This window comes from Pseudorca crassidens, chromosome 20, assembly GCF_039906515.1.
Source record: "Pseudorca crassidens isolate mPseCra1 chromosome 20, mPseCra1.hap1, whole genome shotgun sequence".
In the NCBI taxonomy this organism is placed as follows: domain Eukaryota; kingdom Metazoa; phylum Chordata; class Mammalia; order Artiodactyla; family Delphinidae; genus Pseudorca; species Pseudorca crassidens.
In genome coordinates this window covers 43,412,093-43,434,702 of record NC_090315.1, presented here as the reverse complement: position 1 = coordinate 43,434,702, position 22,610 = coordinate 43,412,093, and the positions used below count along the sequence as shown (strand labels likewise).

At 52.7% G+C, this 22,610-nt stretch overlaps 1 protein-coding gene and 1 pseudogene across 1 annotated transcript; both read right to left on the bottom strand.

Annotated features, from left to right (window-relative positions):
- Nucleotides 1-1,147: 1,147 nt before the first annotated feature.
- CES4A (carboxylesterase 4A) lies at nucleotides 1,148-19,572 on the bottom strand. Its single transcript, XM_067718405.1, is given in 9 exon segments — nucleotides 1,148-3,878; nucleotides 4,624-4,703; nucleotides 5,776-5,899; nucleotides 6,317-7,435; nucleotides 9,313-9,466; nucleotides 9,794-10,150; nucleotides 13,681-13,828; nucleotides 13,831-13,881; nucleotides 19,566-19,572. Coding segments are annotated over 6 exon segments (819 nt in total). The 3' UTR covers nucleotides 1,148-3,878; nucleotides 4,624-4,703; nucleotides 5,776-5,899; nucleotides 6,317-7,333.
- Nucleotides 14,253-22,052, bottom strand: LOC137214523 (carboxylesterase 3-like; annotated as a pseudogene).
- Between the last annotated feature and the right edge of the window lie 558 nt (nucleotides 22,053-22,610).

The window sequence follows — 22,610 nt, the reverse complement described above, 5'->3', positions numbered from 1 at the left end:
ATCATGCTGTAACATGGCCTTATAAATAGGCAGCCAGAATTACTAGCCAACGTCCACCTCACCGGCCTGCTTTCCCTCTAGGAACATGAGGAATAATTAATAAAGCAGACAGTAGCCCTCTTCCTCTAGATGACGCTTCTGAGTGAATGGTCAAGGAGTTCAGCTTCAGACTGTTCCAGCCCTGCCTAACTTCCTCTGTTTAGCTTGCTTCTTTCCCCTTCTCAGCCAAGTAAATTCATACTCTTCCATTAAATGTGGGTTCAGAGGCCTCTGAGAAATCTTTCTCAACTGTGCTGAGCAGAATGACTGCCCCATAGCATCCCCTCACCAATGCCTGCCCTGGAGGCTAAATGCAACCTCCTCAAGGACACCTCACAGTCTTGGTAGCTTCCCCAGCCCCACCTTATGCTAACTTCATCTTGCTCCCTCCTGCCCAAGGGGAGCTCCCAGCATGCCTTGCAGCTTGAGTAGTGTTGGTGATTAACATGGACACAGAGATGCACCACCCAGATCTCTCTTCAGTGAATGACTTGTTACCCCAGCAGCTGGGATGCTCTTATCCCCCTCAGGGATTTCCTGAGCTGCAGAGAGCTACCTGCAGGTCACTCTTCCTTCCTGGGCAGCTCACATCCAATGACTGATCAAGATGGGATTGTAAAGGCCCAGCAGGGCAATGCTGATGGGTCATAATAGCTCTAAAGCTCCCCGTGGAGTCAGCTGAAGCTGCTGTTGGGCCTGCAGTGGAGCTTGGCTTCTCCCTCCACCCAGTTCTGCTTCCTTCCTCTCCCATCAACAGGTTCTGATCCCAAGGGCACTCCTTAAAAAACAGCCTGTGGCACTTCCCTCGTGGCGCAGTGGTTAAGAATCTGCCTGCCAATGCAGGGGACACAGGTTTGAGCCCTGGTCCGGGAGGATCCCATGTGCCACGGAGCAACTAAGCCTGTGCGCCACAAGTATTGCACTCTAGAGTCCACGAGCCACAACTACTGAGCCCGTGTGCCACAACTACTGAAGCCTGCACGCCTAGAGCCCGTGCTCCCCAACAAGAGAAGCCACCACAATGAGAAGCCCACGCACCACAATGAAGAGTAGCCCCCACTTGCCACTAGGAAAAGCCCACGTGCAGCAACGAAGACCCAACGCAGCCTCAAAAAATAAATAAATTTATTAAAACAAAACAAAACAAAAAACAGCCTGAAGGTAAAGCTTCCTAGAGAGCTCAGCTGTGACAAAGAGTGATTCCCAAGCAAGCTTCACTCGGTGCCATATCCCTTACTTTACCTGGGCCTGTCCTGAGCTAGATCCTGCCCAATGAGAGGCTGTGGGTAAGCCTTCTTTATAAATATGTGTTAATGTCTTAAGTTTTATTTTTAAAAGTGTTAAAAAACTGTTTTGGAAGAGATATGAGCCATTTTGGGACAATGGTTGTCTGGTATGAGCTGAGATTCCTCCTTTGTATAATATGCACACTACATAACATTTGCTTTAGTACAAGCAATTTTCCAAACACTTTCTCACTGGACTCTCCCAAGGTAAGGAGGGAAGGAATGACTGTCCTATTTTGTAGCTCAGAAAATTGAGACTCAGAACAAGTGATTGATTCTTTTAAGGGCATGTGGCCAGGTAGCTCCAGAGATCCCAGGAGAGCAAAGGAGTCCTGAAGTTGAAGAAATTCAGTCCTTTCAATCTTTGTCAGAGCAACCTGATGTCAGAGAGCTTTAGTGACTTGCCTGAGAACCCAGAGCTAGCTGGTTCCTCAGATTTCTAATCAAAAAATTGAGGACAGAGACATCTACTCATACTTGTCAAGATTGTTTTGGCTTCAAGTGACAAAAACCCAATTAAAACTAACTTCCACAAAAAAAGGGAATGTATCAGTTCATTTAATTGAAAATTCTTGGTTCAGGCATGGCTAGATAGATCCAGGTGTTCAAGCACTGAAACCAGAAATCTGTCTCTGTCTCTCTGTCTCTGTCTGTCCGTCTGTCTGTCTCTCTTTCTCTCGGTCTCTTTGTTATGTTTTAGCTTCATTCACATGCTGACTCACCTTCAAGAGGTAAGGACTACTCTTTCCTGATATTCCCACAAAAATCTTGGGATTGAGTTTAATAGGCCAAATTTGGGTTACGTGCTCATCCCTGAAGTGTGGACACTGTGAATTTCTGTGGACAGGGTGATGTCATAGGAAAAGGAAAGGATATACTGGGCAGCCAAAAACATCTGTACAAAGTGTCTGACACAAAGTTATAAACTCTCAAAGCATGGTGGCTATGACAATCTTTAAGGTCCTTTCTAGCTATGAAATTCTAGGATTTGTACAACTTCATACTTTGATAAAAATCCAGCTGTAAATGTTGACCATCAAGGGAAGAACTGGATAACAACTTGAGTCCATACAAGGTCCAGTCAAAATATCACAAAATGAGGTGGCTTCCTTGGCCATCCAGTGGTTAAGACTCCATGCTTCCACTGCAGGGGGCGTCGGTTCGATCCCAGGTCAGGGAGCTAAGATCCCACATGCCTCACACTGTGGCCAAAAGAAACCCCCTCAAAAAAAAAAAACAACATAAAATGAGCTAAGAAGGGCCTGGAAAAGGAAGCTGGCTTAACAAGGCTGGGGAGTTAATGATCTCCTACAGCAGAGGATAGCTGCCTGTGGTGTGCCTCCTTTTGTAGCTGAGCCAGAGACAGTGGCAGTGCCAGGGTCAGAGTGGCCCTGGAAGGGATTCCCTGTGGCTCTGGGGTCTGCTACATCCATAGCCCCTTCAAAGGATTCTGCTTCACGTAATCTGGCTGGCCTGGTGGCTGGACCAGTTCTGGGAGCTGAAGGTAAACACAGACAGGCTGGAGGGGAGGACGGAGCTGCAAAGACTGTCCAGTGTGGATGCTTTGGGTTAGGTGGTAACCAAGAGATCCCATCAGAGCCTTCTCTGAGGCATGGGTGTTGTACTTGTGCGTGTAGGTGGCAAGTTCAGAGGAGGTAGGGCATGGAGCTCAGGTAACATCCTGGGGCTCATTCACACTGTAAACCAGGTAAATGGTGCTCCCTGGAGGTGTGTCTTGCAACAGCTCTTCTGGCTTCCATAATACCTGGAAGTGGGAGGGAGTCTGTGCCACCAGAATGAGGTCCACATCCAGACTGTTTCCCTGCTGCCTCGGTCCCACTACCAACAGTTGTTTGGATATGGTTCCATCCTCCCTCTTCAAAAAGTTATTCTTTTCCCAGATATGCTGAGTTATTATAGATGTATTCGTCACCTAGAAGGCAGGCAAGGTCAGAATTCCTCCTGGCAGAGAGGATCAGAGAGGCCCACCGAGTGTCTGAGATCACAGAGCAGAAGGAACAGTTGTATTCAAACCCAAGTCCCCTGTCCATCAGCAGCCTTTCCTAGCACTGTAGAATCCCATGATTCAGGAGCAAAAAACTCATGGTGGTGTCCCCACCAGATGATGAGAGCCCCAGCAACAGGGCCAGCGTTTTGGAGTCTTGGGTCTGGGGTCTTTGGAAGGCCCTGGAAGCTACTAGTCCTTCCCTCAGGCCAGAAGAGCTGCTCCTTAGGCAAGAGACATGAATCAGCACCAGGAGCCCCTGTCAGCTTTTGATGAATTTTCCCGCCACTAGTGCTAATTTCCTGAAAGGCTTTTCTTCCACCTTCAGGCTCCCCTTCAAAAGGGTCCTGGCTCCTTCACAGTAGAAGATACGTAATGGTCACCCAGTGACTCCTTGGTGAAGCCACAGGCGTGCCCCTCCACAGCACCTACGGCTGAACAGGCTGGGAGTAGACAGGAGTCCTGGACCATAGCTGGGAGGGCCCGGGGCTGGAGCAGCGTCCTACCCCAGAGATTGCTCCCAGTGCACTGGAGAGTGGAAACCAGACCTAGATAGGCAAGTGGCTTGCTTGAGGACACACACAGAGGAACAAGCCCAGACAGGAACACACAGCTCCCAAACTCTGCCTAAAAGAGATATGTTGACCTCTGCTCCGTGAGGCCACCTGCTCTCAGCCTCTGAGTTCTTTCAGGACTCACGTGGACCTTCCTCCCCTTCTGATTTGCTCCACAGACAAATAGGCCCAGACTCAACCCCCTGTGGCCATGGAGCTATCGTTGCAATGATAGAGGGTCAGTGGCAGGAGGCTGCAGTACTATCTTGATTAGCTTATGCAGGGGGAGGGGGCGTGGAGGGGGGAGCTTCCTCAGCAACACCTGGCCCTGCCTGTGCCCTCACCTTGGACTGGACTCCCTCTTGGGGCTTTTCCTGGTCCCACTTGGTTGGGGCAGAGATACCCCAACCGCCTTCCGCAGGGAAGGCGGCGGCGGCGGCGCTGCGGGGCTGCGGTCAGCGGAGGGTTCACATGAGTTCCCAGGCTGGGCTGGGTGGGAGAGCTCTGAGCCAGGGGCCCACCTATGGATGGGGGAGAGGGGGTGTTCAGAGTTGACCTCGCCCATCTGCTTTATGAAATTGTTTGCTCTGTTCCATGTCCAGAACTCACTGTCCAGTTCTGCACCACCCTCCCCCGGCCTCCCCACTTCTTCCCTCTCCTCCTCCAGTTGCTCTGTACTCTGTAACCTCCTGGAAGATAAGCCTGACCAGGACATGTCCTTCCCTTGGCTCCCCAGTACCTCAGGGTAGAGGCCGTGCTCTCTCCCAGGCTTACAGGACTGGTCCTCCAGCTCTGGGCCCGGTTCCTCTTTTAGCTGTCCTGTGTGGGCCAAAATGACGCAGAACTGTTGGGATGGAACAGGCTAATTCCTGCCTCCAGGCCTGTCTTTCTGCTGCGCCTCTGACGCAGCTCTCCCTCCCTCTCCACCTCCATCCCCTCCAGTCTTTCCTACTGGTCCTTTCAGGTGCTCCTCCTGGAAGCCCTCCTGACACCCCAACCCAACCCAAGATAGGTCATCCCTGTGCTCCCACAGCCTTTCCAGATGACCATTTCTATCGTGCCCCCAAGGGTCTCGGCAGCCAGACAACTGAGATGAGAAACAGGGCCCACTGCCCCCTTCTGAGTGCCCAGGTACTGCCCTTCTCCAGTCTGGACAGCCCCCGGCACTGCCCTGTCTCTCTGTCCATTTGCTTGTCTGGGCGTGTGTCCACCTGCTTCTGTTTCTTTCCTCCACTCCCTGGCTTTCTCGGCAGATTGTTCCACAGTCTCTTTCACCTGTCTCCGTACCTTTCCTCATGCTTTAATTCAATGCGCTGTCATCTCATTCCACAAAGGACCCAAGGTGCTATCTGTGTCATTGTCTCCCTTCCTCACTCAGTCCCCATGCCCCAATTTCTCAGTTTTCCCCCCTGCCACACACACAGCTAATGAGCTTGGTACGGAGAAAGGGGAATTCTCACTCCCTTAGAAGTGATCCCTTCTCCCTTACAGGAAGTCTGGCCCACCAGGGCCTGAGTGAGGTTCTAGGGCACAAGGCAGGCCCCCAGCCCTTCCCTACCAAGGCCAGACCTGAGTTGGGGGGGGGGTCAAAGGGAAAAAGCCACCCTGAACCCCACACTACTGCATCCAGGACTGGTCAAGGGACTCAGCACCTCTAACCCAGCCCCTTGTGGCACAGGTGGGGGAAACAGAAGTATCCTGCAGTAGATCTCTTTGGTGAACCCCATTTGTGAACCTTCCTGCCAAACCCTTCCTCAGCCTCATCCAGAGTGTGTCCTGGGCTTAGGCCCACCTTGTCCCTCAGTACAGGGCTCCAGTGTGTCCAGCTTGGGCCGAAAAGGAGTCAGTTGGGGGAAGGGGAAGCCCTGAAGTGCCTGCCCCTTTCCTTCACCTGAAGCCTCCCTGGACCGCAAAGTTTCCATTAGCTTGGGATCCCAGCCAAGCCCCTGGAGCTTCTGCCCACAGCCTGAGGGCTCCTGGAGGGCAAGCCTGATGCCTCTTGGGTCTCCCAAAGCCTACAGGTGGGTGAGGCAGGTTGTGCAGGGCAGGGACCCAGCGGAGGAAGTCCATGCGTTCATGCATCGGTGAAAGAGACCTGTGGCCCGGCACTGCCCACCCACCCTTCTGCCCACCTCCTCTTGCACGGGAGCTTTAATCAAGCACAAGCCGAGGCTTTCTAAAGCCAGGTCCTGCTAAGGCTTCCAAAAGGGAACTGCTCTGGGCTCGGCCAGCCTAGGCCAGAGCTTCGGAGGTCCCGAAGTCAAAGGACCTTGAGGCTGTAAGAGGGCCTCCCCCACCCTCCCCCACCCCCACCCGCCCGCCGCTGCGCCGCTGCAGCCCGCCTGCCTGGCTATTGAAGAAGGCAGGCGCCGGGGCGCAGGCCGTCGGGGGTGCAGGAGCCCTCACAGGGAGGGAGGCCCCGTTCCGCTCACCCCCACCACCCAGCGGTGGCGAGTTGCAGCTCCCGGCGCCCTCGCGTCCGCCCGGGCTCTGGCCCCACGCCAGGCGCCTGGATCCATCACTGCAGTTGGCTGGAGGCCGGACGGCGCGTCCCCCGGGGCTCCCAGGCGGCTGGCGCTGTCTGCCGGGCAGGGAAGGCGGCGGCGGCGGCGCTGCGGGGCTGCGGTCAGCGCGGGCACAGCCGAGGGGCTGCGTCTCCCGCACTAATTGGCCCTTCCCCAGCCGCCACGGCCGGTGATTGCTGCTTCAGTGGGTGGGGATCTCGGGGTGTTGGAGGAGAGGAAGGGGCGAGCTGAGCCGCAGGGGCCCGCAGGAGACGCGTGTGCGCGCCCGGTTCCTAGGCCAGCTTTGCAGCGGTGCGCCTCCGTGCTCAGAGTGGCCCGGGCGAGCCGAGGTAAACTTGGAGAAAAGCCACAGAATTGTCCTGGGGTCTTCACCAAGATCTAATCAGTTCTGAGAACCGCTCCCTGCGGGGTAGGGTCTGGCAGGGGATTTAGGAAGGACTCTGGGTGGCCATCGGGGGATCCCAGCGAAGGCATGAAGACAGGGTGGAGACAGGCCAGTGGGTAGCCCTCTCCAACCCCCTCATTCAGGAGCGCCATCCGCGAGGAGCAGACAGGAAGAGAGGTACCCTCCGGGGCGGATGGGGAGGGTATGAGGCAGGGACGATGGGAGGCAGGGGCCCAGCTCACCATCCAGGCTGCCTACCAGAGTTCTTGCTTGAATTCCTAGAGAAGGTCCTAGAGTTTCCCAAAGTCCTTTATGATCCTCACAGCTGCTGCAGCCTGACTGGCTTCCGCTCAGCTGCTCTCCCTCTAATTTGGGGAAGCATAGCTTCTGGGTGGCTGTTTGGAGAAACTCCCTTCCCCAGACCTGTGTGAGAAAGCCTGAGGAGGGGAGAACTGAGGGACCCTCAGAAGCAGGTCTGGACCAGCCTGGATCCTCAGGGCAGAATGTCCCCTGTAGGCACTGGCGTGAATCAAGCCCAGCTAAACCTCAGCCAGGTGATGAAGTGATGAAGACTCTAGCACTGCGGTGCCACTCTGGGAAATGGCCTGATGGAAGAGACCCCAGGCTAGGGGTGATGCCACCTGCAGGGGTGGGGAGAATTGCACCCATGAGATGCAAAAGTGGGGACCACTGGCCATGGCTGGGCAGCCTGAAGGCGCTCAGAGAGGGCAGAAGCTGGGAGGGAGTCAGGAGTTCTGGGCTGGAGTCCTAGACCTAGAGCCAGTGCCGTCCTGTCTCTGGGCATCCTTGTTCTCGTCTGTTCAACGGGCCCCAGGGGTCCCAGAGGGGATCTAGTGTTGTTATAGTGGTTCTGCTGGTGTAACAACCAGAAAGGGCCTCCCTCTGCTGCTGGGCTAGCAGTGTGGGAGAGGGGGCCATATGCTTCCCAGGGCCCCAATTATCTGCACTGAGAGCTCTTAGCCTTTCTCTGCTGCCCAAGTTGGAGGGAACAACCATATCTGAGACCCCCATCCTGTCCCTTGGGCACCTCAGACTTCATGTGCCCAAAACTTGCTCCAGCCACACCCTGGCACACCTAGCACACCACACCTTACCCATAGCATCCACCTAGCCCCAGGGGCCTTCCCTCTATCCTCTGGTCATTCGTATGCTGCAGCTGCCCCTGTCCTGTCCACTTGGCCTCCTGCATCACTCTGCAGCCATCCTCTACTGTCCATCCTTTCTACCTCTATTTCAGAAACAGCCCCCATTAGATATGTCACCCCCCACCCCAAGCTGGTCTCCAAGCCTCTGCTTGTGCTTCTTTTTAACCCAGTTCCAGCAGACTGAGCCAACTCTAAATGCACATCTGATTGTGTCACTCCCCTGCTTAAAATCTCCCCCTGCTTGGGACTTCCCTGGTGGCGCAGTGGTTAAGAATCCGCCTGCCAATGCAGGGGACACGGGTTCGAGCCCTGGTCTGGGAAGATCCCACATGCCGCGGAGCAACTAAGCCCGTGCGCCAAAACTACTGAGCCTGCGCTCTAGAACCCGCGTGCCACGGCTACTGAAGACCGTGCGCCTAAACTACTGAGCCTGCGCTCTAGAACCCGCGTGCCACGGCTACTGAAGCCCGTGCGCCTAGAGCCCGTGCTCCGCAGAAAGAGAAGCCACCACAATGAGAAGCCCACGCACTGAAACGAAGAGTAGCCCCCACATGCAGCAACAAAGACCCAACGCAGCCAAAAATAAATAAATAAATACAAGACTTGACCTTAAAAAAAAAACTTTCCCTGCTCTCCAGTGAATTTTCAATAAAGTTGCTTAACTTCTCTGGGCCTCACTTTCTTCATCTGTAGAGTGGAGAAGACTTCTCTTTTTGCAGAGGGAAGAAAGGGAATACTCTTCTTTTTGGATTGTTGAGGTTATTAACAAGTGAATACATCTAAGGTGCTTAGAAGAGTGACTGGCACATGGAATGTGCTCCAGTGTTTGAGCATTATTATTGTGGCCCACAAGGCCTTGTGTGATGTGGTCCCTGCTCACTGCCCAGCCACATGTCCCTCGCAGGGCACCTGACCTTACACCCACAGTACAGGAGCACTCCAGGTCAGTGGTACCCCAGGAGTCAGGGGCAAAGCCCAGTCTCTAGCCCAGGCCTGACTCCCAGGCCTGGTCGGTGGCCCCAACCCTGCCCAGAGGGCAGATGGGGGCCTCTGTTTCAGGCATAGAGCTCTGGGGGAATGTGGAGGGGCAGGAGGTGCTGGGTGATCTTTATGGCCCACCACATCCATAGTGTTAGCATTGCCCTTCCTGGGCTGGCTTGGTTTTCTCATCAGTGCTCCCTGAATGTAATGGACATCCTTGGCTGTGCGGGGCGGTACCCATGGCAGGGGTGAGGGCAGGTCTGTGGACCGGAATGTTCTTGCATATGCAAATCTTCACACGTATCTGTGCAGAACCCGTAGGCCATGCGGGCCTGCGTCCCTGCTTTGGTCTATCTGAGTACTGCACTCACCAGTCCCGAGATGCACGTGGCCCCTGATGACTGGCCAAACAAGGTCACCCAACCTGGGTCTCCGCCGAAGGCTGCGATGTTCTTCGGCACCCAGCGCAGAGCTGCAACCTGGTCCAGCGGCGCCCAGTTCCCGCGGGCCTGGCTATCGCCTGTGCTGAGCGCGCGGGGCTCACGATCAGGGTCCGGAGCCCCGACGCTTGGGTGCTGGGGGCCCCCGCCTCGCCCCCTGTGTCCCTCAGAGACTGGGTCTTACCACCGCATCTCCTTCCTTATAATTGGGCGCCGCCCCATTGAGGCGGTAGCAAGCACCTGTCTGCTCCAACAAGCATTAGACCATGCCCCTGTCACGCCCCTCACGCGGATACGCCCCATAGGGCGTGCCCCTTTCCTTCCGCCCAATCCTCTCCTCTCCCCTCCCTGAGCCCAAGTCCAGAGGAGGCCCCGCCCCTAGTCCCCGCCTCGGGTTCCCGGCCCCGCCCACCTAAGGAAGCCCGGGACACCGAGGCTGTGGTGCAGAAGCACCAGCACTACTTTCTCCCGGGCTGCCAATTTGGAGCCATCATACGTGGAAGCGGAGCCCACGAGGAAGGCGTGTCCTGGGAACCAGACCATCACCTGGGCGAGAAGGGCTGAGGCCTGAGCGGGACAGTGGGGTGCTTGAGTGGGATGGTGCGTGGTTGAAGGCTGAGTACTCACAGGCAGCAGAGGGTCCCCGAGCGCTCCTACTGGCACGTACACATTCAGGTACAGACAGTCCTCACTGAAATGCAGCCACTTGTATTTTTTGTGTGTGTTGAAGTACATGGAGGTGATCTGCCCCCAGGACTCCTGAAGGCACCTGTGGGCACGATGTGAGTTGGGGCCCAGCACTGCGAGAATAGTGGGGAGAGTGGTTTCAACCCAGGTTCTGCCGTGAGGGGCCAGAACCCAAAGCAAAATCCAGGCAATATGTGTGTATGTGTGTGCGTGTGTGTATCCGTGTCCTAGCAGCCTTCACCAACGTTAGGTCCAGGGATGGGAGGCAGGTTGGCACCCCCTGCCTGTGCCTTGCCTTATGGGTCTGCCTGGGAAGCGGTTCCCTGCTCCTGCTGGAGACACATTGGTGCTGTCAAGCCATAAACCTGGGTGCCCTGGGCACCTCCTTTCCTTCATGCCCTGTCCTCCACTCAGTCTCTGTTCTGCCTCACAAACAACCTTTGAATAGGCCCCCTCTGTCCATCTCAGGGCTGCTGCCCTGTGAAGGCCACCACCACTCTGGTCAGGACTCTGCCCCTGCCTCTTCATCTCCCCTGCAACTCATCCTCCACATGCTGGCCAGAGAGATTGATAGACAACACAAATCTGACCATGTCATTCCCCTCCTCATTACCTTCCCTGGCTCCTCCTGCCCTCATGCACCCACACTGACCTAGGCCCTCCTTTCCATCTCCTTCCCAGCCATTCTTTGTTCCAAATACACATGACCCCTTGCCTCTCACCTGCAAGCCCCTGTACTTCTGTTCTGTCTACCAAATGCCTTCTCCTCGGCCCAGCAAACTCCTACTTACATTTAAGGTCCAGCTTAAGTGGTGCGCCCCCTGCTGGGCACTTTCCCCTCTGTGCTTCCCAAAGCTCTATCCACCATTGACTACAAAACCGGGTTGGAGTTATTTTGATTGGTTGTTTTTACTCCCAAAGGGCAGGGATGTAGGTGTATTCATCTGATTCCTGGCACTTGGCCCTGTGCCTTGCACTGTGTGGACATCTGGTATACTTATGGAACTTAGGCTATTGGTCCACCTTGCCTTTTCTCCCTGCTGGCCCAGCCCTGAGGGTGGCTATTCTTATAACAGCTGGGGCTGGGCCCATTTGACTGAATGCAGGAATCACTGTCTACCTATTCCTCTGTTCCTTTCTCTTGTCCCAGCCTGTCTTCAGTGTGTGTATGTGTGTGTGAACATAGGTGTAATCCACTCCCACCTCCCTAACCCTAGAGCATCACCTGCTCCCTTTCAGTCTTCCCAACAGCACTTCAACATACCTTGGTCCAAACCTATCCTCTACCAGCCACCTTCTTCAACAACTATGCTATCTCTCTCTTCCCCTCAAGGCCAAATGTTTCAACAAGTTGTCCTTCCCTCCGCCCCCACCAGCCTCTCCAAGGTCACGAGCAGGCAGCTTGTCTCTGTCTCTACAGATTGTCTTCAGCCTTCCTTGCTTGACCTCTCGGCAGCAGCTAATGTCGTTAGGATGCTGTCCAATAAATCACATGCAGCATCCCAGCAGGAAAGCCAGGCCTCTTACAGCCTAGAACAGGGGTTATAAGCATTTGAGGCAGCTGTCCCCAACCCGCCACCAAAGCCATTTTCGTCCAGGTCACCAGTGACTTCCATCTTGCTAAATCTCTCTCATCATCTTACTTGCCCTGGTAGCCCCTCTACATGGTTGACCACACTCTCCTTCTTGAACAGCTTTCCTTCTCTGGGCTTCTGTAATCCCACTCTCCTGATTTTTCTGCCACCTCACACCTCCTCTTCTTCCTGGCCTAAGCTGGAGAGCGCCCCAGGCCTCAACCCTCATTTCTCTTTTCATGCTGATTATTCTTTCCTGAGCTGCTGTCCTTCAGGCCTAGGGCTTCACACTGTTAACCTGCTGATGACCAGTCTCCTTCCAGCTCAATTTATCCAGACGACCTACCCCACATCTCTACATGGATATATATTAGACATGTCAAACTTAACATGCCCCCAAATGAACTCTTGTTTTGCCCAAACCTGCTCTTGATCTAGTCTTCTCCATTTCAGTAAATTGTACCTCTATTCCCCTTGCTGCTCTGCCCTGAAACTAGTTATTATCCTTGATTATTCTTCTTCCCTCGTGGCTCACATCCAATTCTCTAGCAAATCCTGTCAATTTTACCTTCAAAATAAATCTGGAGCCTGACCATTCCCACCACCTCCACTGTAACTACTCTGGTGGAAGCCACCATCTCTGTAACAGCTTCCTCTCTCCCTGTTCCCCACTTAATTGCCACCCCACAGTCTGTTCTAAGCCATCCACACATTCTTACATCTAACACTCTGTGTTCCAAACAGCCAATGTCTGACAGCTCATGGCCCATGCTCCAACAACTGACACCCAGACTTCTATGCAAGGGACACCCCAATCTCTAAACCCCTGATCCTCAGGGTTCTAACAATGGTTATTCCATCTTCTGTCACCTGATCCATGGAGTTCCAAATAACAGTCACACAATGTTCAGAATACCTTGGTTTCTCTCAGTGATGGCCAGTGTTTTAACAACCAACATGCCAGTGTTCTAGTAACAGTCAATCATGTTCTAACAGTGGACACCGTGTTTTGGGGCTTCCCTGGTGGCACAGTGGTTGAGAGTTCGCCTGCCGATGCAGGGGACGCGGGTTCGTGCCCCGGTCCGGGAAGATCCCACATGCCGCGGAGCGGCTGGGCCCGTGAGCCATGGCCGCTGAGCCTGCGCGTCTGGAGCCTGTGCTCCGCAACGGGAGAGGCCGCAACAGTGAGAGGCCCGCGTACCGCAAAAAAAAAAAAAAAAAAAAAAAAAAAAAACAGTGGACACTGTGTTTTTAACAACTAGACATCCAGTGTGGTAGTTGTAGTTTTCTATATCACCTGACACCCAGGTTCTCACAGTAGACATTTTTCTAAAGCCAATACTTTATCCAACTGATGCTGAACATTGTTAATGTTCACCACAGAATGTTCTGGACAGTGGGTTACTCAATGGTCTATGTAAACAGTAAATACACTTGTTCTTGGTAAACTGCCAAGCCCAGTGCGTCAAAGGGCAGCCATTGTCCCAACATGCTCATGTGATTCAGGGCTTGAGCCCAGCTAGAGGTTGCACTGAGACCCTGGGACATTAAAACTGAAACTGAGCCCATGCCCTCCCCATTTTGGCCTCCTTCTGCGGGGAAGGGCTGGTGGTGCCACGTGGGCTTGTTCTTAGGTTCAAGCACCAAGGAAGAGGGAAGAGCTCAGGGTTCACTCCGTGTGTGTGTGTGTGTGTGTGTGTGTGTGTGTGTGTGTGTTACTGCTCCTCACACACATTTAGGGAAACTCAGCTCCCCAGCAGGTCCTCGGGGCACAGTCAGTATGCACCTCCTCCTTGCCTGGAGCTCTCCCATGAGAGAATCAAGAACAGCATTATCAGTGCCTTAAACACCATCTGGACCAGCCACTTCATTATATAGGTCTGGAAACTGAGGCCCAGAATGGTTGCCAGGACTGCCTGTGGCCACACAGAGCACTCTTTTCAGTGGGTTGTTCAAACCCCGGCCCAGAGGCAGGCATAGGTTCACCGCCTTCCTCAGGGTCTGCCCACATCCCAGCTGACAGTCCTCTGGCTCTTACACTGGGGCATAGGTGGTAGCATCTCTGATTCCTTCCCAGGGCTCTGGGGGTTCTGGGGCAGTGAACTTGCAGGCACCCACAGGAGGTCTGTAAAAGGGAACTCCTAGGAAGGCATTGATGGGTGTCTTCCCCACGTGTACCTGCTTTCTTGGAGGGTCCCATATTTGGTAACCACTAGAGGCTCCTTGGTATGCAAGGCACCTAGGAAGAGAGAAGAAGGGTCACCCTGGACACCGAAAACACCTTGGCCCATCTGCCACAGGCACCAGCACCAGCTTGAAGCTTTTCACAGTTGTGTATTTGTCTTCTTTTTCTGTGTTCCTCTTAGTATTTTTCTCTATCGTTACTTGATTTAAGATTTCAAATTTATGTTGGTAGATGCGTAAAAGTTCATGTCTGTTATATGAATACTTTTCGGTTGGTCATTTAATGTCAATAAATGTGTCATTTATTTTGATTTCTGTTTGTCTGATATTGGTATGACTATATATCTTTCTTGTTGCTAACATCTGCCTGGCATTTTTCTGGGAAGAAATCACACACATATATGCATTCTCATACATATATCCACACTCACATTAATATTTACACGTACACGCAGATTTATACACACATGGGTATATATGAACACAGCTCATTTACAAAAAAAAAACCATGGGGGAACACAAGAGTTAAATGCATGCCCAGGGCTTCCCTGGTGGTGCAGTGGTTAAGAATCCGTCTGCCAATGCAAGAGACATGGGTTCGAGCCCTGGCCCGGGAAGATCCCACATGCCGTGGAGCGTGCCTGGCTCCACAACCACTGAAGCCCGAGCGCCTAGAGCCCACGCTCCACAACAAGAGAAGTCACGACAATGGGAAGCCTGTGCACCTCAACGAAGGGTAGCCCCCACTCACCGCAACTAGAGAAAGCCCGCCCGCAGCAATGAAGACCCAACACAGCCAAAAATAAAGTTAAAAATTAATTAATCTTTAAAAAATGTGTGCCCACATGCATATAAGTATAGTTATATATAGGTTACAGTGTATCCATATGTAGCATACATTCACATCTGTACACTACAAGCATACCTACACCATAGCTAGCTCTTGCAATGGATACAAACTACACCAAGTTGAATTTAGACTCTGCCAATGGACACCTCTTGTTCTACGCCCTCACCCTGCCTCGCTCCTGTTGCCGAGGGTCACTGAGACCTCTCATTTGTTGCCCCTTCCTGAAGCACCCCTGTCCTTTCTTTCTCCTCCACCCCATTTATCAAAACTGAATTTTTTGGGAATTCACTGGTGGTCCAGTGGTTAGGACTCTGCACTCTCACTGCCGAGGGCCCGGGTTCAATCCCTGGTCAGGGAACTAAGATCTCACAAGCCACATGGCAAAAAAAAAAAAAAAGCCCTGAATTTTTCTGTGCCCTGGTCCCCTGGAGGCTCACTCTGCAAAGTGACAGAAGGCAAATCTGATCCAAATTTTATTGAACTTGATTGTGCATGAGAATCACCTGGGGGAATCATTGGGAAATTCAGATTCTTAGGTCCCCCCTACACCCTCTGTAAGGGACTCTCAGGTTGCATCAGGAAATTAGATTTACAACCCTCTCTAGGAGACTTTGACACAACTGCTGTTTGGAACAGCATTTGGTATTGGTATGGTGTGAACACGCCCTCACACCCCAGCTGCAGGTGGCCAAAAATACCTCTCTGCCCACATCCCCAGGTCTCTCCTGGTCTTACATAAGCAATATCCAGGCACAAAGAATTGGCTGTAATGGTGGCCCTTCAGGCATGGAGGCAGGTCAGTGGCAGCATGGGGCCATCTCAAATCTCTTCTGTGTATGTAGCCCTTTGCAATTTACAAAGCCCTTTCACATGGTCCTCTCACATAGGCTTCTCATTTGCCCTGGGAGAAGTGGGGTGAGGCTTGGAGGCCCAGAGATGATCAGTGACCAGCCTGAGGTCTCACAGGACAGAGCCAGGAGGCCAAGGTCTATCATATTACCCAGATTTGCCCTGAATTCTGGGTCCACTTATTGAATAGCCAACGACTGTGATTGACTGAGCCTTGATTATAGCTTGGCGCTGTGCCAAACACTTATGTACCATTTTTACCTCATCCTCCTAAAACATTTCTAAGGTAACTGTTACTATGTTCCCACTACACAAACATGGATGGAAGTTCAAAGGGTTATATAACTTGCCCAAAGTGACACAGAATGGCTCACATCAGAGTTCTGCTCTAAAGAGTAGTGTTTTTTGTTTTTTGTTTTTGTGGTACGTGGGTCTCTTACTGTCGTGGCCTCTCCCATTGCGGAGCACAGGCTCCGGATGCGCAGGCTCAGCAGCCACGGCTCACGGGCCCAGCCGCTCCATGGCATGTGGGATCTTCCCGGACCAGGGCACGAACCCGCGTCCCCTGCATCGGCAGGCGGACTCTAAACCACTGCACCACCAGGGAAGCCCAACAGTAGTGTTTTACTCACCCTCACCCCAGCCACTGGGGGCACCTAAGCACGTGACAGAGTGCTCTACACCCCTGAACAGGAGCTGAGGTGGAGTGGTCTCCATCCCAGCTCTGCTATCCAGAGGCAATATGTAAGCACTTATGAAAACAATATTCCACATTTTTAGTAGTCATAAAATGTTAATTAAAACCAGGAGTCACAATTCCCACTAATAAATTACAAATGGTGACAACCAATTGTGGCAAAGATACAATGAAAAGGATATTCACATATACTGTTAGTGTAGGATAAATTGATACACCACCGCAGGAAAATAATTTGGCAAAATGTATAAGAGCCATAAAATGTTCACATAGTTTTCTGACTATTTTCATAAGGGGTCCCACCCTAATGAAAATAGTCAGAAACGCATTAAAAGAAAGACTTCTATGAACCATAGTCATATATGCTATCGTGAGTACGGGAAGCATTATTTGTATCTGGGGACCAGGCAACATAAATATAACTATAAACTTAAGTTATAAATTGTTTATGGTATGATTTTAAGTGAATAAAAGCAGAGTATAAAATTGTATGCATGCTAATATCACAGCTATATACAAATATGCAATAAAAAAACTAAGAGAAAATGTGCCAAAATGCTAAAAGCGGTTTTAGCGAAGTTTCTCTCAAGTTAAAAAAATTTTTAATGCAGGGACTTCCCTGGTGGTCCAGCAGTTAAAACTCCGCTTCCACTGCAGGGGGCACAGGTTCGATCCCTGGTCGGGGAACTAAGATCATGCATGCTGCGTGATGTGGCCAAAAAAAACATTTTTTAAAATGCATTAATATGGGCAAAACTTATTTATGATAGAGGTCAGAACAGTGGTTACTTTGAGGGTATTGACTGGGAAGGGGCATGTCGGCTGCTGGAAATGTTCTAGATCTTGATCTGGTTGGTGGTTACATGATGGTTTTACACACACACACACACACACACATACACATACACTAATATATATATACTAATATAATACGAATTTTATATAATATTAATTTTATAAAGAATATAAATATACAATTATAAACATATAAAATTATGTAAATTATAAGATACATTTTATAAAAATGTAAATATAAATGTCCACACTCCCAGCTCTCTACCACCCATCCTCCCAGACGTCTAAAAGTCCCCGCCCTGCTGCCCCCAGGAGAGGCTGAGCTGTTGGCCTGTCCCTCTGTGTGTGAGTATCTATGTCTGGCGCTGGGTATGTACATGCTTGCCTGTGTCTACTGGGAGCATCTACCAGTCCCTTGCCTGGTGGCTGGGTCCAGGTGTGCACGTCTGATCCTGCGGTACCCCCTGGTGCTCACACACTCACAGTGCTCACAGGACCCTTCCTGTCACCCTGCCACGGAGAGGCTCCCTGGGTCTACCAGTCCCTGCCCTGCAGGGCCTGTTCCGTCTGAGTTTGTGGGTGCCCCTGGCTTGCTCCCCTCAGCTCTGTGGCTGCTGGGTCCTGGGGCAGGGCCATCGGTGGATGGAGGATGCCCTGGCCGGCAGGGGAGGGGAGTTCCGTGAGTAGTGGCCCAGGGAAAGGAGAATAGAGAGGCAAGAAGACTGGAATCCCAGGAGCACCCCTTGTCTGAGCACTCCCCCAAGCCACTGGGGCCGTGCCAGGCCATTCCCCTCCCTCCCAGTGAGGAGAAAATCCTAGAAGCTGGGGGGAGGAGGAGGAGAGGCAGGGAAAGTTGGCAGTGAGACAGGGTCTGAGGCCTCACCGGCAGGCTTGCCCAACCCCTCAGAGCCCTTTGGCAATGGTGACACCAAAGCTGGTGACGTCCCCCGCCCGACAACCCCTGCCTCCCCGTGGCTGCCAGGTGTGCTGCACCCTCAAGCCCGCAGGAAGAGGCCTGTTTGTACATCCAGCATGGTCAAAACCGAGCCCTTGATTCCCAGCCCAGTCCTGCCCGCCTCCACGCAGCCCCGGGAAGTCTTCCTTCTCCCACCTTTGTGTCCCCTTGGATACCAGGTCTGCCTGTCGCTTCTAAATCTAGAGCCCACCAGTGCCTTCCACCTACCCGGAAGCCCCCACTGACCCCCTCCCTGCTCTCCCTGTCCGCGCTCTCACCCACAACCTCCAACCTGTTCATGTCATCCCCGGGTTACCAGTCCAGCCCACAAGGGCCCTCACAGTCTGGTCTTTACTGGCCTCTCCAGATGTACACAACTGTGTTTTCTCAGCACATCTCAACCTCCAGGCCTTTGTTCCTGCTGTTCCCTCTACCAGGAACACCCTTCCTCTTTGTTCCCATCCCTCGAGCCTACTCTTCTGGCCTGTGCAACTTCTGCTTGTCCTTCAGGTCTCAGTTTAGATGTCCCTCCTCCCCTGTCCCAAGTCACAGCCGGTCTATGCCTCCTCACGCCTATAGCCCTTTACGTCCCGGTGACACACTGTGAATGGGGCCTGTTTAACCTGTCAGGCTCTCTTATCAGCTTGTGGGGCCAAGTTTCCTGGTGGAAAGAGGGGAGAAGAATAGGAGGCCTTCAAGGCCGGTATAAAGAACTTGAACTTGCCCCGGGGCCACAGGGAGCTTTTGAGCAGAGGAATGGCACGACTCAGAACCCCTCTGGTTTATGACTCTCTTTTCTGCCCCAAATAAACTTTCCCCAAACACAACTGGTCTCACCTGCAAGTGTTTTTCATGTAACCGTCAGCAGCCAGGAACTTAGTCAGACTGAGGAAGGGTATGTGTGGGACCAGAGTCGGCAGGATGGGATTCAGCGGGGGCAGGGGAAGTCATTGTGATACGTATTAAAATCCAGATTTCTCAAGGGAACGGTGCATTGATCCTCAAAAAAAGAAATGTGTGCCCCCCTACTCAAAAACCTCTGGCTGCTCTTTACCTGTTGTAGCCTGAGTGGGTAGACCTCGTCTACCTCGTGACAACAGCCTGACTGATGCACTAGTCCAGATGCCTCCCCCAACCTGTTCTCCTGTGTCCCGGTGGGTGCTCCGCGACCTGTGCCAAGCAGCCCAGAAGGTGATCTTCCCTAGCTGGAGCGGGAGGAAAGAGCCCAGGCAGGCCATAAAGGGGTGAGGTGCTGGCGCTGGGAAGCTTGCATCTCACGTCCAAGGGTCAGGGCTCTGGCCCTGCTGGACTCTGCTCTGCCTTGTACAAGGGCCAAGACTGGGCAGCACGGACAAAGGGACTTCCCTCAGCCCTAGTCAGAGGCCTGTGGGGCCTGAGATCTGTTCTCGGCTGGATCCCCTTATGCCTCAGGACTCCTCTGACTCCAGGTCTCTGCCGTCGGAGTCCGCCCACTCTTCTGGTCAGGGAAGACAACACCTGTGCAGAACTAAGCGGAGCTGTGGTGCCTAAAGGGCCTGGGTTCAAGTCCAGCAGTCACCGTTCTCACACTTTCTCAGTCTTTCACTCACTCACCAAGCATCCTCTGATTCCAAGTCCTGACTGATCCTACTATGGGAGATGCAGAGTGGGGTCAGGCTGATTTCCACACTCAGAGAGCTTCTCAGAGGAGGACAGAAACACTGACACTGACAATGCTAGCTTAGAGTGGGCTATGCTGTAATGGACACAGATAGGGCCAGGACCAGAGAAGGCAGGGAAGACTTCCTAGAGGAGGAGGGTCCTCTGGGGAGCTTGAGGTATGAGCTGGACCTCGCCATGAAGCAAGTGGGAAGAAGGAGAAGTTTGGGCCAAGGCCCCCTAGATGGGAAGTAGGTGATATGTCAAAGGAGTCATGGAGGGGCTGATGCTTTAAGGGACATGGCCACCCATCAGCCTGGTTTGGGTTAAAGTCTCTTAGCAGGGGTGAAGGAGGCTGCCTTGTTGGGACGTGGCCACCCCTCGGGTTGGCCCCCAGCCCAGAAGACCCAGGACCTGCCTCCGAGCTCCCCCTGGGCCTTCCTGCCCTTCTGCTTCTGCTGCCACTGCCCGATCTTGGTGGGAAGTGTCTCTGCCCAGAACTGCTGTCGGGCCTTCCTTAGCTTCTGGCTGACCCGTGGCACCAGGCTGATTTCCAGGTATTGCTCTGAACAGTTGAATGCGGGCCAAGGAGGCAGCCCCTTGCCATTGGGATCCCTGGCTGGGAGGAATGAATGAAGACAAAGGTCTCCTGTATTGCTCCCTGGGAGGCAGATCTGAGTAGTCTAGGCCGAAAGCCAGGCATGCCTCTTTGCTTACTCACCCTGTCCAGGAGAAGTGGGTCCACTGGGCCATCATGGTGAGGCTCAGCTCCTGCTCCTCCCCTGTGGCTTCTGGAAAGGTTATGAGAGGGACAGACCTGGATCAAGGTCACGTGGGTCCTGGAGGAGACTCAAGGGTCCCCTCTGATGACCTGAGACCTCTGTTCCTGCATGCCCCGCCCTACCCTGGTGGAGCCGGCAGCCTAAGGATCTTGTGTCTGTTCATCCTCACCCAGCATGGAGCTCTCATCCATGAGGAAAGGACTCCCGAAGATGAAGGTCTTCTCAGCCCCATGATCAGCCCGCACCCAGGCCGGCTTGATCTTCGCAAAAGAACTGGGTCAATGCTGGAACTCATAGAAAAAGATGGAGACCCCAGAATCTGTGGAGAGATGGCTGGATGAGAAGTAGATACCCACAGCCTGATCAGGTCCTATCTTTGGTAAGCCAGGCGCATCATAACACCAATACAAGTAATAATAATGATGATGACAAAATGATGAACAGCAAGCCTTTACTGAGCGCTTGCTAGGTGTTGAGCACCATTCCATGCACTTTATGTGTCACTGTTCATTTTATCCTCATAAAAACCTATGGATTTGCTCATTATGTATTATTATTGCCATTTTACAAACAAGGAGACTGAGGCACAGAAGGGTTAGGTATCTGCCGGAGGTCACAAAGACAGGAACCTGGAGCTGTTCTAGGACTGTGTTAGAGATTAGCCATGAGGTTTGGAGGAAGCAAGACTTTTCTCCCAGGAGAAGGGCTGAAAGCAGAAGAAATCACTCATGAGTCAATTGAATCCCTGAGAATTGGTGATAAGTCCTGCTGGGTGACCTTTGGCAAGTCACTGCACCTCTCTGTGCCTTGGTTTTCTCCTCTGCAGAGTGCCCTGCCAGAGTCGCCTCTCATTGCTGTGACACTGCATCCCTGAGATGAACTGGAGAGTGGGGGTAGCAGTGGAGCGTGGCACCATGTCACTTGTGACAACTCAGCTCCTGGGCCCAGGTGGGAAAGGTGGGACAGGTAGACAGGGATAGGCTTACCTTGGAGGTTTCTGGAAAAATTCAATGTTCATGACAACGTTGCTTATCAATTCCTGGAAGTCTTCTCATTTGGCTTGTCCATCTGAGCTGCTGTGTAGGTATTCATCTATAATGGTGGCATCACCTCAGTGGGTACATCCTGGGGCAAGAGGCCTGCTCAGGTCCCACAGCCACAGCAGACCCTCCCAAGAAGCTCCACACCCTCCTGCCTGGCCTGTCTCATGTCCCAGGGCTCATGTGCCAGGAGCTAGCCACTTGCTGCCCTTGGGGGTTCTAGATGGTGTCTGGGAGGGATAAGGTCAGATCTGGAGTAAAATGCTAGCTCTGCAATCACTGCTTGGCTGTGTGACCTCAGACAGGTTGCTGAGCCTCTCTGAAAGGTAGCTCCTCCCTGGAAGGTTGTTTGGCAGCCTATGTGAAGCACAGCATTCTGGCCTGGAGCATGTGCTCAGTTGAAGTTAACCAGGAAGTTAGTGAGAGAACAAATCATGGGCACTCCCCATGGCTCCAGAGAGCAGTGATGAGGTTGTGTGAATGAGGAGGGCTCTGGGGGGTCTCAAAGAAGGGAAATGAACATAGATTGAGCACCTCCTGGATACCAGCTCCTTGGTAGACTCTTCAAATGCAGCATCCAGTATCCTTCTTAAACAGCTCACATAGGTGGGATGTATCATCCCCATTTACAGGTGAAGAAATGGGCTCAGAGGGGTTAGGATAACTGTGGACAAGTAGCTAGGGTTGGGATTTGACCCCAGGTCCACCTGGTTTCACATCTGACAATGCAATCTTAATAGCTGAAGCTCTGGGATCAGACAACTGGCTCAAGCTCTGCCTCTGCCCTTTACCCATCATGAGACCTGGAGCCTCAGTTTCCTCATCTGTAAAATAAGGATAATGAAAGTCCCTACTTCACAGGGTTGTAATGAGGATCAAAGGAGATGAATGCCTGTCCCAGTGCTCAGCACAACACAGTTCCTGGCAGAGAGTATGTGCTCATTAAGGGGCAGTCTAGGGCTTCCCTGGTGGCGCAGTGGTTGAGGGTCCGCCTGACGATGCAGGGGACACGGGTTCGTGCCCCGGTCCGGGAAGATCCCCCATGCCGCGGAGCGGCTAGGCCCGTGAGCCATGGCCACTGAGCCTGCGCGTCCGGAGCCTGTGCTCTACAACGGGAGAGGTCACAACAGTGAGATGCCCGCGTACCGCAAAAAAAAACAAACAAAAAAAACCAAAAA